This window comes from Diospyros lotus, chromosome 7 (assembly GCF_014633365.1).
Source record: "Diospyros lotus cultivar Yz01 chromosome 7, ASM1463336v1, whole genome shotgun sequence".
NCBI classification, from domain to species: Eukaryota; Viridiplantae; Streptophyta; class Magnoliopsida; order Ericales; family Ebenaceae; genus Diospyros; species Diospyros lotus.
Genome location: NC_068344.1, coordinates 2,658,589 through 2,674,402, shown reverse-complemented (window position 1 = coordinate 2,674,402; position 15,814 = coordinate 2,658,589). Strand labels below are relative to the sequence as shown.

The following is a 15,814-nucleotide window of genomic DNA, read 5'->3' as shown; positions in this document are numbered from 1 at the left end:
TTATAAATTTATCTAAATAGTTTAATTTTGACAATTGTATCCCAATTGACTGAGTGGGGTTTTATCCAATATCTAAAATTAATTTAGGAGGCGTGTATTATTGTTGACATGATAAATCACTTTTCAATATATATATATATATATATAAATGAGACTTATATGTACACATAAGTGGAATCTGTACGTATAATTTTGTTTTTATTTTTTTCACATATATACATACGAGTCCTACTAATATATATATATATATTTATGATATGTGACTTGTCATGTCAATAATGATATGCATTTTTTAAATTAATTTTAGGTATTAGATAAAATTGCATCTAATTGAACAATTGAAATATAATCATCAAAATTGAAATATTTAAATAAATTTATAAATTCATAAAAATTTTGAGTTTTTTTTTTACTATTTGCCCTAAATGTTTCTAGTCAAAGAATGATTAGATGTGGTGGTGTAAACAAACTTTGTCTCATCCTCCTCTTTCTCTTGGGATTCTAAGTAAATCTTCTCTCTATCTTTCTTTCTATATCAATATTGACTTTTGTTTATAAAATTTCATTAAATCAAGTTTGGGCTAATCCTCAATCTTTATTGGGTGGAAGGGAGTATGGCATTTTGAACTTTGGCTATTACAATCAGACATGCCAAAAGACAAAGTCTCCATCAGCTACAAACTATACCATACATGGAGTCCGTGTTTGATCATTTTGTCAAGTAAAATGATCAGAGTAGTTTATGGGGGAGGGGGCTTGGGCCCCTTCCCCGCTCTCATATTTGTCTTGATAAAAGATAGAATGTGATAGAAGAGGTATCTAATAATGAAATCACCGAGATGTTTCTTAGAAGTAGTCATTCTCATTTTAATTATGTGCTCTATTAACAAGCGTCAAGGGGAGGACAGATGGATTTTTATCTGGTTCAAATTTGATGGGTTGTCATTGGAGCCTATCTCGAATCGGCCTCATAGATATGTTAGTATCTTAAGAAAATCGACTTCACGATACTTGGAGATAACTCTAAAAATTGCAAGAAGATAACTTTGACCCAATAATATGGATTTATTACCATCTTGAAATAGTCGAGCCATGAATACTTAATTTTAAGAATATGTGAGAGATATCTACTTAAATAAATCCTTTAATAATTAGAGATATCTAAGTTCAAGAATCTTAGAGATGACTCCAAATATCTTATCTCACATCGCCTACATAAAGGCCAAGATCGCCACAAGTAAATCAAACAAATTTGAGTATATCACTTATTTACTTTACTAACTTGAGCATTGAAAATAATACTGAGTGGAACTAGCCTTGCCTTCTCCTACAAGTGCTTAGATCGAGATAGAGTTGTCGTATTGATCTCCAACACTATCATCATAAGGGAAATTAAAGAACCAAAAACAAAAAAATACTTTTTTTTTGGGTTTTGATCCTAACTATATATAGGTTTATTTATTATTATTTTTTTAAGTGACATTTGTTAAAATGAACAAGATAAAGTTGAAATATTTTCTGAATCAATATATGAAATGATCAAAATAAGATTTACAAACATTCTAAATTTTTTATAACACTGTTTATTGAATTTTTTAGAATGTATTAAAGAACATATACGTCATATTTTTTTATCTGTAAATTTCAAAATAAATCTATATGGAGAGGGAATAAATTAATTTATTTGGACAATTCAATATAAGAAGTCACATGTCTTATTTTTCAAGAGTTGTATGATAAATTAACAATATAATAAAAAATATTTTTATTTAAAATATTTTTCATATTCTACTTTTTTTCAATTCATATTTTAATTAACAAACACTACCTCAATATATATAAACTTGTTTCATTGTATGGATTTGTCTCAACATATATTGGGTATAACAACAGGTATTTTATTTCCTTTTGTTTTCTTTTTAATTATTTTATTTATGGTTTTCTTAAAATTTAATGTATCGATATATAATACACAGTATAATATATTAATTATTAAAATTAAGTGTATTAATTAACATTTCCCTTATTTGATATCTACCCAGCAGTGATGAAAACTCATCTGGCTAACGCTAACCATTCCCATTCCCATTCCGATTCCCATTCATGCAGAAGAAGTTAAATATTCAGCAATAAATAATTAATTACCAAACAAATCATATAATTAATTAAACCCTAATCTCTGATTTCTTAATCAAAACGTAGTCAAAAGCCGTATGTGCATACTGATTAACCATGTCTGATGAGGACTGGAAGCCATTAATTAATTAATGATGGAGAGCTTAAGCTTCATAATATCCATCAACTCCAATCACTGCTTTCACGCAATTACACCATGATTATGAGTTGCAGGGAAACCTCAAGCCGACCTCACCGGCGTAGCCCAGCGATCGACGGTGAGAATGAGCTAAAATTTGAGAAGTCTTTGGACTGTAGCCGTTATATAGCTGGTGGGGTCTTGTGTTTGAATTTTGTCGCTGGATTCAATGATTAACCCCTCCTATAAAAATTTTGAAATTGAGCGGGTCTTTAAGACGAGGAATTTCACATTTTAGAACCTAAAAAAAGACTCAAGCCCTACCAGCGATGATCATCTAAACACTCAAGTGAAGTCATAACCTAATGAATCCGATGTCTTGAGTTTGAGTTTAGTAAAGTTCAGTTGCTTGTGACACCAAATATAAGTTTCGTGTAATATACGTGTATATATACATATACATATATAATTTTACTTACCCAAATAGAGAAAAAAAAAAAATAGACTTTGGAATCCATCTCACAATTGAAGGCCTTCCCATCTCTTAAAATTTCCAACTTGACTGCCTTCACACACAGCCATTCCAATTCCAGTTCTCCCATTGTCACCAACCCCTTTGTAGTAAAGCCTCCATTGATCATCGCCAGTAAGTCCTTTCATGTGAACCAGATATGGCGATCCCACCCCTTTATTGTCCCAGCCTTCTTGCTCCGATGGCGTCAGCACCGCGGCGTCTTGAAGCCGATCCCACTGCCTTAATCTGTCCGAAGAAACCGCCATACCAATGCTCCTCACTCCCTCTGCATCCACCCCTTCATAGGCCATCAAATAGCTCCCATCCTTGGGGTTTCTCACAACGTGTGGATTCATCGAACCGAGTTCATCGAAGCAGCCTCTTGATCCTCCTCCCAGGATCTTCCCCAGTTTCACCCACCTGATCCCATCTCTTGATCTTGCTAACCCTACTGCAAATTTCCCATTTTTGAGGTCGAAAGAGTGGTAATACATCCTCAGATCATCACGGCCATGGAAGACCACTTTGGGAGATGCAATGAACGAAGAATCCCACTCGTTTTTGGCCCCAACTTCCAGCAAAGCCCCACTGTGGTTCTCTCCTTCAATTCTGGTCCAGTGCCGTCCATCTTGGCTGCAAGCTAATCCTGGAAGAGATTTCAGAATTTTGCCATCTTTCTTGCTGCCAAGATCAAGCCTTTCTAAGCTTTCAAGCTCCAATTCTTCGGAACAAAATCCAGTGTAGTAAAGCCAGTAAACAGAACTGTAATTGGGGATGGGCATCATAATCAATTCAGATGGCCTAATGCTATTAGTATCAAAAGCCCACCAATTCTCTCTGCAATTCATCACCAACCCAACATCTCCACTCGATCGAACAGCTCCGGTTCCTCGGGCCCAGTGAATCCCGTTACTGGAAACTGCTAAACCAAGACAGTCGACTGCAGCAGCGTCGGCTGCGCCATTAGGCCTTCCATGGTACCACATGTACCATCTCTCTTCATCGTCCCCAACAAATCTTTTCACCACGGGCGAGCCAAGCTCGGCGCCGTCCCATGAATCTTCAGACCCCAAAGCAAGGACCAGGCCTTTGGAAATGGTGGACGGGAGTGCTTGATTTGGAAGAGTACTGGTTTCCGGGTGCCCAGCAGTCCTGCTCGAACCACCACCCATTTCAATGGCGGGATTATTCTGATTCGTTGCGCTATCGCTGTCGATTCCGGGCCTCGTGGAGCACCGGGTGAGGAAAAGAATATTGCCGCCTGTTCTTGGCTTTGGAGCCCTTTGTCGGACAGAAAAGCTTCTTCTTCTTCCTAAAGCTCTACTGCTAATTGTGCCATGTATCGAAAGGCTCCTTGATTTGCTGCAAAAAGCTAGAGCCTTTGCGCCTGAAGCTGCTGCATCCATGACAAGAATGGTGGGAGAAGAAGCAGAATTCATTAGCCAAGAACCTTGCAGATTGAAGAGTTGAAGCAATCCATCCAACTCTGGCTGGGAGGCTCCTTCCAATATAGGGAGAATAGATGCAATCTACCCCATTGCACCTGAAAGTCAAATGTGCAAAGATAACATCAGTTCCAGCCGTTGCCACTAAACACCTACTCTTAATTATGTTTCACCTCCTCGTACAACAAATTTCACCATTTCTATATCTATATATCAAAGTGTGTTAATTAATAAGAATTAATCACCACAAGAAAGTGCAAAATTAGCAGTTTTGATAATTTAAATAGCTAAATACATTATGTATTTTGAAGTAGTAGTTAATAGAGTTTAAGGGCTCTTTGTTTTTTGCTTTGTCTTTAACTCATATTTTGACTCATTGTACCCCTCAATTGTCTTATTAATTTTTGCAACAATTGGACACTTTTTAAACTCGCTTATGCAATGCGCGTAGTCACACGGATGGAGAGGTGTTTAATTGTTGCAAAATTAGATAGTTGAGAGACACAATAGATCAAAATCTGAGTTGAGAGTGACAGACGACCAAAATAGCATAATATTTTATGCTTTAAGCCTTTCTTATTTTGTTGCATTCATAATTAAAACTAGACTTGTAGTATGTAAATATAAAAATATTAGCCCAGTGGTTAAGGGGCAATTCAGATATAGGTATTTTGCCCTCACGTTAGTAGATGTACTTGGGATCGAAACTTGATTGCTGAATTCTTGATTTACCTCTCCTGCTGAAATTATGAGACCGAACAGCGGGGGACGCTCATGATAAATATTAAATAAAACTTTATTAGGTGACATTTGACTGTTACAATTTACTCATTATAGAAATAATTTTTTTTTTTTTGAAAAAATAAGAATAAGATTATGTAAAAAAAGACCATTTTTGAGTTTTAAAGAGTGAAGTGTCTAGTGTACTAGAAAAACTATTTTATAGTATATCATTAACCTATAAGAAAGCCAAATATATATGATGCCATGTAATTTTTTTTTCATAAATAAAAATACAAAGCTTCTAAAGTTTAAAATTAGAACATACATTGAGTTTCAAAACAAAAGAACCAAATAAAGAAACAAATATGAAAACAAACAACATTCTCCTGTTACAACAACATACGAATGTCAAAAGAAGATTTGAAAATACTGCACTTCAATCTTTCTAAGGATTTGAAGATTTTTTTTTTTTTACTCCCAGGTTGAGTGATAAGATGAGCAATATGTCGGTACAATCTGATGTGTTGCGAGTTTGATTCTTGTCTTGTGCAAGAGCCAAAAGTTCAACCTGCAATTTACTTTTTCTAACATAATTGAGAGTACGAGTATCGAGAGTAGTTCAAGGACGATCATCTTAAGTATTTGAAGAATTTTGAAATCTACACTCGTTTACCTATTTAAAAGATACTTGGAGATGACACAAACAAAATCTTAAACCATCAATGCGTAAAAATTCTTTTAGCATTATAAGATGCATCCGTGCTAAAAATTCATATGGCACAAAACTACAAGAAGTGACGAGTTTTCTAATTTCAAGCTAAAATAGGGAAATAATTTTGCGGGAGCTTAAATAGTAATGATAAAACTATTTTTCTAACAAAAAGTTATCATGGGTTTAAAATGTGAAATTTGTCTGTCCTTTTGTTATAAAAAATAAACAAACAGAAGAAAATGTTCAAATATAATTTTTTTTCTTAAGATTATCATCCTTGCGCGATTTTTCATTATTTATGCCCTTAATTTTAATAAATAAGATAAATTATAAATAAAAATTTTATTTTATTACTCAAGACAAAAAGTCAAAATCATAATTTATTAATATAAATTTAATTTATCATGATGTAACTATTTAATTTATACTCAAAAGAGATTACGATTCCTTCTTACCTGGCCAATTTATTTGTCTGCCCCTATGCAACCTAGTAGGCCATAACATGCTTTTTGAGGGAAAAAAATTCAAACATTTGAATTTCTAGTTCTGGAAGAGAGAATCACATGAACACCTAACATTCACTCAACAACACACATCTGGACCATTTGGAGTCCGTGTGTACGTGGATGGCAATGGAAGAGTAGATCGCATGAATGAACATCATGAGATTCTCATCTGTCATTTCATTTCATTTCATTTGAATTTACATCATGACAAGTACATGCTTTAATGCTTTGTGTCCCAACCTCTGTGTGTCTACGATTGGGCATAATTTATTTTTCGTGTACAAATTAAAATAGTTAAGTCATGATAAGTTGAGATTTACGTCAATAGATTATAATTTTAATTTTTTGTTCTGAATAATGAGATAAAATATTCACCTGCAATTTACCTCATCTACTAAAATTCAAAATATGAACGACGAAAAATCGAGCAAAAACGATAATCCAAAGATTGGGTATAATTTTATCTGCATCTCTCAACCAAAATCACCAAAAATATTTAATTTATCAGAATTGATATTTAGATATTTTTAGTAATATTTATGTACTATTATATTATTATATCTCATTAATATAAAATATAACACATTATAATCTACAACTATCACTAAAAATATCACTACTATGTGTGGAGCAACATTTTTATTAATTTATTATTATGGAGAGAGTGAGTGGGACATGGATTCATCTCAAACTCCTGTTGCTGCTGATTTGATAATTTATCATTATTAATTTAATTTGATATTTTTTAATTTATTAATTTTACTCTAATATAGAATTGAGCCAACCCAACCCCCCTATAAAAATCGAGCTGGTTCAATCCCCTTCTCAGCTTGGATAACATGTAATATACAGCTGATCCCTGAGGCAAGGTGCAGTTAGGGAAGTTGGGCCAAATTGCTAGAGAGAGCAGAGCACAACACAGGACGATAGACAATTCTGACAAACCCAGCCAAAGAAATGAGGAAAAACAAAATCAAAACAATTCAAGGCATGGGCAAAAGTGACAAACTAAAACAAGGCAACTGGCCTGCTCTCTCATCTCCTTTTTCATGATTGTCAATGCAATTATCGTCGTTGTCGTCGCCTTGTCTCTGTTGAGGCAAAGGCAGCAGCAAGGCAACAGTTGCATCAACGACCCTAAAAAATGAGAAAAAAGAATATGACAATAACTCACTTTATAAATTTACAAAATGGTACGAAAATATTTTAGTTTTTTATGGAGCTTAACAAGCCTGAAAAACCCTTCTTGCTCTCAACAATATTCCTTGTGGACCTACTTGGTAGGGCTGAATGGCAGCAGCTAGCTAGCTGCTTTTCTACCAGGCTTTTTGCAGTCACATGTACCACTTCCTTCATATGGTGTAAAGTTTCATTTGAGTATTGGGTAAAGTTAAAATTTAGGGTAAAGTTAAAATTTAAGTTCATGCTATTTGTACATAACAAATGTTACAGAATATTTATAGGGCAATCAAAATATTCATTTTGTCCTTGTAATTAATGACCCAAATGCCCCAAATGCAGCATCTCTCTCTCCTGCTGTCTCTCTCTCGCTCTCCCTCTCACACCGTCGACCCCAGCGGCGGTGGCAGCGGCGAGGCGAGGCGCGATGGCAGCGACGAGGCGAGGCATGGCGGCAAGGCAATCGAGGCGAGGCACGGCGGCAAGGCAACCGAGACGACGCGATGAGGCGGCAGAGGCGGTGAAGGTTGCAGCGGCGAGGCGAGGCGAGGCGGAGGCGAAGTTGCAGCGACAAGGGAAGGGAAGAGAGGGAGAAGGGGATGAACAGGATCAAAATATCACGAAATATCGCGATATTTTGATGTCAATATATCGCGATATATCATTTTTGTAAATATTCTGTACAAAAGATCCTGTACAAATAGCATTTTCTTAAAATTTATTCCACTTACAATTAACAATTAAATCTCCTTGTTTCTTAAACTAATGCCCTTTCTTCTAAGGGGTTTGAAGAGACTCGGAACAACCCCATTAGGCACCCTAATTACGTCTTAATTAGAACCTGTTACGGATGCTGAAAGCGCCTTAAGTTTGAATTTTTTCTGTCTTTCTTTTAGGAGAATTGTTGTGAGGTCCATTTTATTAATATTTAATTAGCATTGGTCGTCTTGAGTTAGTATTTTAATGGCCAATTAGAATTTTAGAAATGTTATTTGGATACTAAGTTTTGACACTCGTGATGATATTTTACATTAATATTTTATATATTTTATATATAAATATAAATATCTAAAACATCAATATAAAAATATTACTACAAATCCCAAATTTATGTACCTAATTAACATTTTTTCTAGACTTCTCATCAGTGATTAACTGATGAAATGACATTGGGACTCGATTATAGAATTCCAAATTAAGGTGGGCAATAATTTTGGAAGACGGTGCTACAGAACCCGCTGGGTTTGGAAAATGGGTGAGAGATTGCCTAATTTTTTTTTTTTTGGGCAAGTACTAGGGATAACCCGTGCCTTAAGGCACGGTGCAACTAAAAAAAATTGAATATTGAATTTGAACGCGAAATAATTAAGCACTGAATTTAGATACGTATTAAATTGAAAGCCTAAAAATTGAACATTGAATCTGAAGACAATGTATATAGTTCTTAAACACTAAATAATCAAACAATTAATGCTGAAAATCATTTGAAATAAAAAGGGTAAAAATGTGGATACTCTGAAAATATGATGCAACAAATATATCAACCTATCTACAAAACTCATATATTTCATAATCATAATCAAATCATGATGTATGCACATTAAAATCCAACTATGTACTAATTACCATAACACCATTTTTCCTATACAAACAACTATATCAAGACTTGTAAAAGTGACAGACAAAATAAACCCATAAAATTTTTCAATCACAGACTACTTTAATCACAAAACAAAATGACATAAACTACTTATAAATCAATCACTATCTCAATGAATGAACAAAAACCAAGCAAGAGGTATTGAATTATATTTTGGATCACTAAAAAAATTGATTAATTCAAAAACCATGTAATGAGAGAGTATCCTTTGAAAATGTAAATTGACATAAATGTAAGAAATTTTCAATTTTTCAATAGAATATCTTTTGAAAATATGATACCACAAATATATCAACCTGTCTACAAAATTTATATATTTTATAATCATAACCAAATCATGTCATATGCATGCTGATTACCACAAAACATCATAACAATAATAACCATTGTTCTACGTATTTCAAACTATTTACCATTGCAAAATAAACCCATAGTTGTGACTAAACATAAATAAGATTAAAGAATAACCACAAAAAGTAATTATATATAGTATATTTGCAAAATGGGTCATTTATCTACACATCATTGTAAATACTATCCATCACAACTTTGAATGTCATTATATCACTCCAAATCCGTATCTTCCAACTGGGAGAATGTACAACAATAAAATGGAAAATGATAAAATGCATACAACTTTCATATGGTACAACATGTTAGAGTTAGAGTTAATGTATTAGAGTAGTTATATTTGGTGTATATTGACTTATTTACTCTTGTCTAATTTTGGTATAGCATGTATGTTAATTTGTGTGTGTTTGGACTTTATGTAATTTGTGCAGTGATTTACATAATTTTCTATTTTTTTTTCTGATTTGAACATGGTATAAGAGTTAAGGTGAAGTTCATCATTTTTTAAATTCTTCACGAATGTCTTCCTCTGTTATGACCACAACAAAAAAACCAAGAACAATTACATGAATCAATTGCTGGCCAAGTTTAACTGCCTTCCCTTCTAAAAATTACAGGAGGGAACAAAAAAAATAACATCAAACAATGGACAATGCCAGACAAAAGAACATACAAAGGAAATTGAACAAATTAATGGATACCTACAAAAAAGGATATAAAACAAAACCATACATTCACTGATGTTATTATCAAGCAATTTTTGTCCTCCCAACTCATTAAGTAATGAAATTACCTCAAATACATACCACAAAAGCAAGTCTAAGTAAATTCTAAGAAGGGTTATAACAGAACTACTGGGATAGTAGAATTGAAGCTTGAAAATTGAACATACCCGGGATAGTATGGAGTGGGAAGGAGGAAAGCTTCGCTGGGGTCGGCGAGGCAAAACATGAGAGTCTCGTTGGTCGAAGTTGCACCGCCGGTGAGAACCAGCTTTTTGGGATCGAAGCTCACTTTGTTGCCCCTAATTTCCGACATGAATTCCACCAATGCTTGTATATGTATTGCTCAGTACTAACTCTTAATGTGATAACAATGTTAATTATTTATTGTTTAAGCATGCTACTTAATGTCTTCTAACAATTCCACGCTCACCTTTTTGAAGTCAGGGAGGCCGTGATATTCAATGGTCTGCCCATCTCGCTTGAACCCGGCCCCGTAGAAGATCAAAGAAGAGCTGCAAGGCAAGAAGATGAGTTTATATTATATTTACATATATATTATTGGTTGAAAATGGCAAGTATATATATTATACATGTTAGGCAAGAGTCACATGCATATATGGTGGTGCAGAAGAGAAGGCATTGCCTTGCTGTGTAGAGAGCTAATTAGTTACTTGATTCCTTAAATAAGCATATCTGCCCCTGGATGGAAAATTAACAATTTTGCTGTTAGTTTCACATTTTTACTTTGAACATTAGCATCATAAGCCAACAAAAAAAAATATATCCATGCAAAGATTATATATCTATCTATTAATATAAACTAAATTACTCAAAAATATTTAAACATGTGTTGAGTTTTAAATAATCTTCGTGAACATTACTTAAAAATTTGTGTATAAAAATTTATGTATACACAATTCTAATGATATTTTGTGTATAAAAATTTCAAAACTCTATTAATAGCATTTGAATTAAAATAATAAGATAAAATAACTTCAACAAAAGTCTTCAAATAATTTGCACAACAGAAAAAAAAAATTAAAAAATCTTTCAAGAATTGCAGGCCTCTCATTGAGGGTTCATAGTTCATGTAAGCATTTTATCAAACATATTTTGCTAATTCTATCAACCAACCTCTAGTTACCATCAACAGGATTGCTTGCTTAATCAAGCCATAGTCAAAAACCCAGTTTAAAACCAATTTTGTGCTCCAAATTTGTTCAGTTAGTTATATATATACACACAAAATTTCCCCCATAATTCAAACACTGAGTCTGTTTGAATATCATTTCCCCCATAGTTTATGAACTTACACACAAAATTTAATTAATCTAATATATAGAGTCTACACATACAAAACAAATATACAGAATACACAACCCATCTTGGGACTACAAAATTCACGAAATACATAAATATACACACACATATACATAATATAAACACACACCCACTGCCATTGCCAAGGTTATATAGATATATTCACACACAAAACACACATATACACATAATATAAACACACACTGCCACATAAACACACACACACACACACATAATATAAACACACACCTACTGCCACTCTTTCTCTCTCTCACACGCCCATTTTGACCATCACACAGAACACACACATATACATAATATACACACACACACTATATACACACATATATACATAATATAAACACACACACACGCTGCCACATGAACACAGACACACACACATTGCCAGGCACACACACTCTTTCTCTCTCTCTCTCTCTTTGTGCGCCTTTATACACACCCATATTCACACACACACACACCCATTTTGACCGTCAAATAGAACACACACATATACATAATATATACACACAAAACACACACACACACACTGCCACATGAACACACACCCACTGCCATTGCGAAGGTCGGCCGTCGACCCATTGCCACACACCCATATTCACACACACACTCATTTTTACCGTCACACATAACACACACGTTTGAGGCAGTTGAGGCGATTCAACAGCTGACCCAAAATACACAATATATATACACAATGAATCAATGTATATATATACACAGTAAGAGAGATACATACACAGTGATATATATACATAGTAAGAGAGATACATACACAGTGATATATATACATAGTAAGAGAGATACATACTGAAAAACTTTTTGGCGCTGGTTGGGGGACTGGAGAGGGTGAGGCAGAGGCAGCCGGAGCGGTTGTCATCTTCTTGCAACTCACCCGTCGGTCGCCATTCACCCGCTCTTGCCACCGTTCTTCTCTTGCTTGCTGTCGCTTCGCCTTCTCCATCGCTTACGGCCTACTCGGCTTGCTCCTCTGTTTTTCGTTGAACGCTGTTGCCAACGACCTCATCCGTTGAACGTCTTCGTCAAGCCTCGTTTTCATCCTCTGCCATTGAACTAAGCTTCACAGCAAATTAGGAGAGGCAGTATCGCCGATGGGGCTGAGCGGCAGCGCGGTGGGGGTGATGGCTAGTGAGCGGTTGCTGGTGGGGCGCGACAGAGGGGGCAGCAATGGCGTGGGGTGGGAGACTGTGAGAGAGAGAAAGAGAGAGGGAGAGAAAGGCAGTGAGTGGGTGTGTTAGTGGGTTGGGCATGTGTGCGTGTGTTAGTGGGTTGGGCAGAGTGTGTGTGCGTGAGGTGAGGGAGGATGGGATGGTTTTGGGGGAAAAAAAATTGATCGCGGCCATTCATCTCAACCATTCATTGATCTCAACCGTCCAAAAAATATCCCCCTCACATTTGTCTCCCAATTTCAAAAACCATCCTCCCTTATTATATAGATATGCAGACATGTTTTGAGATTATCTTTTTGTATGATTTTTTATAATTTATGTTTTTAATTTTAATAAAAAATAAATCACAATTAAAATTTTTAACGCACGGTATAAAATAAGAAATTTTATTTATAATTTATTATTATAAATTATAATTTATCATAATTTAATCAAATAATTAATTTGTATTATTAGCACCACATGATTTGTATTCTGAGCGTGCCGTGTCCACATATTTTATGTCCCTCTCATCTATCTTGTTTCAAAAACAAGTGAATCGTTCATCCCAGGCGCCTCCACACTCGACCCGACAGAATGTGAGAGGGTTAATCATGGTGACTTAGTCGGGCACAGTGGCTAGACCAGTGCTCATTGCGCATAAAGAGCCCCCTCATTTTGAGAGATTGCTCCCATACTGTCGCTAGCGAAACTCGATCCTTGGTTCTTGTCCCAAATTTCACATTAGAGATACTTTATACCCCAACTGTGATCAGCTGAGCTGTCCATACAAACCCCTCTCATCTATCTTGTCAAAGAGTCAAGTGAGCATCACATGTTAAAGGTATCGTGAAGATAAGAATTATTTAATTAATTAAATGACTACTTTTCCTTTACAATATAATAATAAAAATAAATAAGAATCACTTTTTCATTAATTAAAATAAAAAGTTTAAGAATCACTTATTCAACTGTGTTCTCCTCCTAGGCCTCGCACAAAGTCAACAAGCCATCTTCCCTTTCTTTTCCCTCATATTCTTCTTGTCGAATCCTAAGTTAAAGAGACCACTAGCGTTTAAGCAGATACGAACTAAACACGGTACGGAAAGCAGGACCCACAAGAAGAGGGTTATATCTAAATAATTGTGGAATGGATTCGGTGATGTTATTTTCGTCCTTTAATTTTATATTTTAAATATCTATTTTTAAATTTTTTAAAATAAGTTAATACACTTAATAATATATTATATGTTATCTTATATTTTTAATTATAATATATATTATATTTTTTAAATTTTAAATAAATATATAATTTTATTTTTTAAATTTAAAAATATTTTTTTCTTTCTTTTTTTATTCTCTCTACGACTTACATCTTCTTCGTCTTTGATGACCACCACTGATCAAAGATTCACACGATCAAAGTCTACTATTAAAAAGATTAAACTAAAAAGGTTAACATACACAAAAATAAGTCAGATTTAACAGTTAAATTTTTGTAGACCTAATTTTTAATTTTCAATCAAAACTTAAAAATGTAGTTAGTTGTCATTGGCCACCATGACCGATGGTTTCATGGTCGTTGGCCATCGTTTGGTTGTTGCTTGGCCGACCGACTGTAGTTTGGATGTTGTTTGGCTAGCCAACACACAAAATTCACCAATCTTTATTGTTCTGTCATGGTAGTCGTTTGGATGTTGCTCGGCCATGGACATCATCAAGTCATCATTGTCAGCTTCATGTGGCCACTTGCGATAGAGGATGAAGGAGAAAAGAGGAGTCGGTAGTGATGACAGGCGAGGTCAATGACAACTTGAGAAGGAAAAGAAGAGAAGAGAAAAGAGAGAAGTGAAGAAAGGAAGAGATACAATGGATTTTGTGAGATTGGGTTGGGGGGGTCATTTTCCGCATTTGGTGTTTTCAATTAATTTTGAGTGAAAACACTCAAAATAACAAAATATTATTTTGATTTTTCTTTACAAAATTTTTCATCGTTTTTGAAAATAACAAAATAAACGTGTTTTTAGTGTTTTGAAAAATTAAAAACTCAAACTAGATTGAAAACACCAATGAGAACAGGAAAAGAAGTGTAATACTCAAATTTCTCGTGATCACTTGTTTACTGCATTTAATCCCTCTGCATGGAAGAAGTGAAATACTCCAATTTCTTTTACTGAGGGAGATGAACCTAAAGTTCCAAGCCAAATACAGCACAATGCATTGAGGCACGGACAAGAAGGAAAGCGGGCACCACATGGGGACCTAATCTAGGAAATTGCTAATTGGATGGGTTCCTAAAAAGCACTCCCCTAGATCTCTAATTAATTGTTTTTTATATACGAAGGAATAAACCCAATGCTAAGGCATCTGTCAATGATGAGATGGAGTTAGCCCTAACAATGTAAATGGTGAACAACCTTCCGCACTAACTTAACCAAACATGCATTGGAAGACAATCCAAGAAAAGTAAGCAGACTGGGCTTTTATGAGAATGTTATTAGTTTAGTCACTTAAACGCAATTAATAACGACGAGAACCCATGTAACCCAAAAAAAGTGTCCCGAGAATCATAAGACTCAAAACTCAAGACCTCCAACATACTCACGCTAACAATCTAATGCTAGCCTACCGCTCAAGTGGTGTGCAGTTAAATTCAATCCACCTCCCACAAAGCAATAATTTTGGAAGTGACAATAACCTCCTGGTTAAAGCATAAACTAAATTATGTGACTAACGATTGGAATATGAAGTTAACGACGATTGGATAGCAATTAAAAATATATTGCTTTGGTATGTTTCCCCTCTATTTTTGCTTTTTGTGATTTGTGTAGAATACCAGTTTCAAAGCTTGAGGAGAAAATCATGGCAGCTCTAAAACCATCTCCATTTTTTCTTGGTATCCAAATTGGTTCAGGCAGCATTGCTCTGTTAGGCTTTGGCATAACAACATATCAAGTCTTTATCTCACTCCGTAAGATTGGGTATATGCATGCTAAATTTCTATTCGTTTGGTAAAGCTATTGCCTTACCAACCAAAACCATTTGAACCCTAGGGTAAGAGACGTAAATCCTAACTCGTCAACCTAGCTCTTATGCTGAATTAAGAAAGAGAAACTTGAAAACAAACTTTATATCTAAACTTTAAAGCCAGAAATTCTGCAGATGACTTGAGATATCAACAATGAGAAAGCAAAGCAATAGCAACATACTAACCATGTAATCAGTTAAAGAGAAA

The 15,814-nt window shown here is 34.7% G+C and overlaps 1 protein-coding gene across 1 annotated transcript; it reads right to left on the bottom strand.

Annotated features, from left to right (window-relative positions):
• Window positions 1-2,609: 2,609 nt before the first annotated feature.
• Window positions 2,610-4,332, bottom strand: LOC127805954 (uncharacterized). Its single transcript, XM_052342808.1, has one exon. The coding sequence runs from the start codon at window positions 4,205-4,207 to the stop codon at window positions 2,774-2,776; it is 1,434 nt and encodes a 477-aa protein (XP_052198768.1). The 5' UTR covers window positions 4,208-4,332; the 3' UTR covers window positions 2,610-2,773.
• Window positions 4,333-15,814: the final 11,482 nt, after the last annotated feature.

Bases quoted from the DNA above. Each gene is read 5' to 3' on its own strand.
- LOC127805954 (XM_052342808.1), bottom strand. From the start codon at position 4,207: ATGAATTCTGCTTCTTCTCCCACCATTCTTGTCATGGATGCAGCAGCT.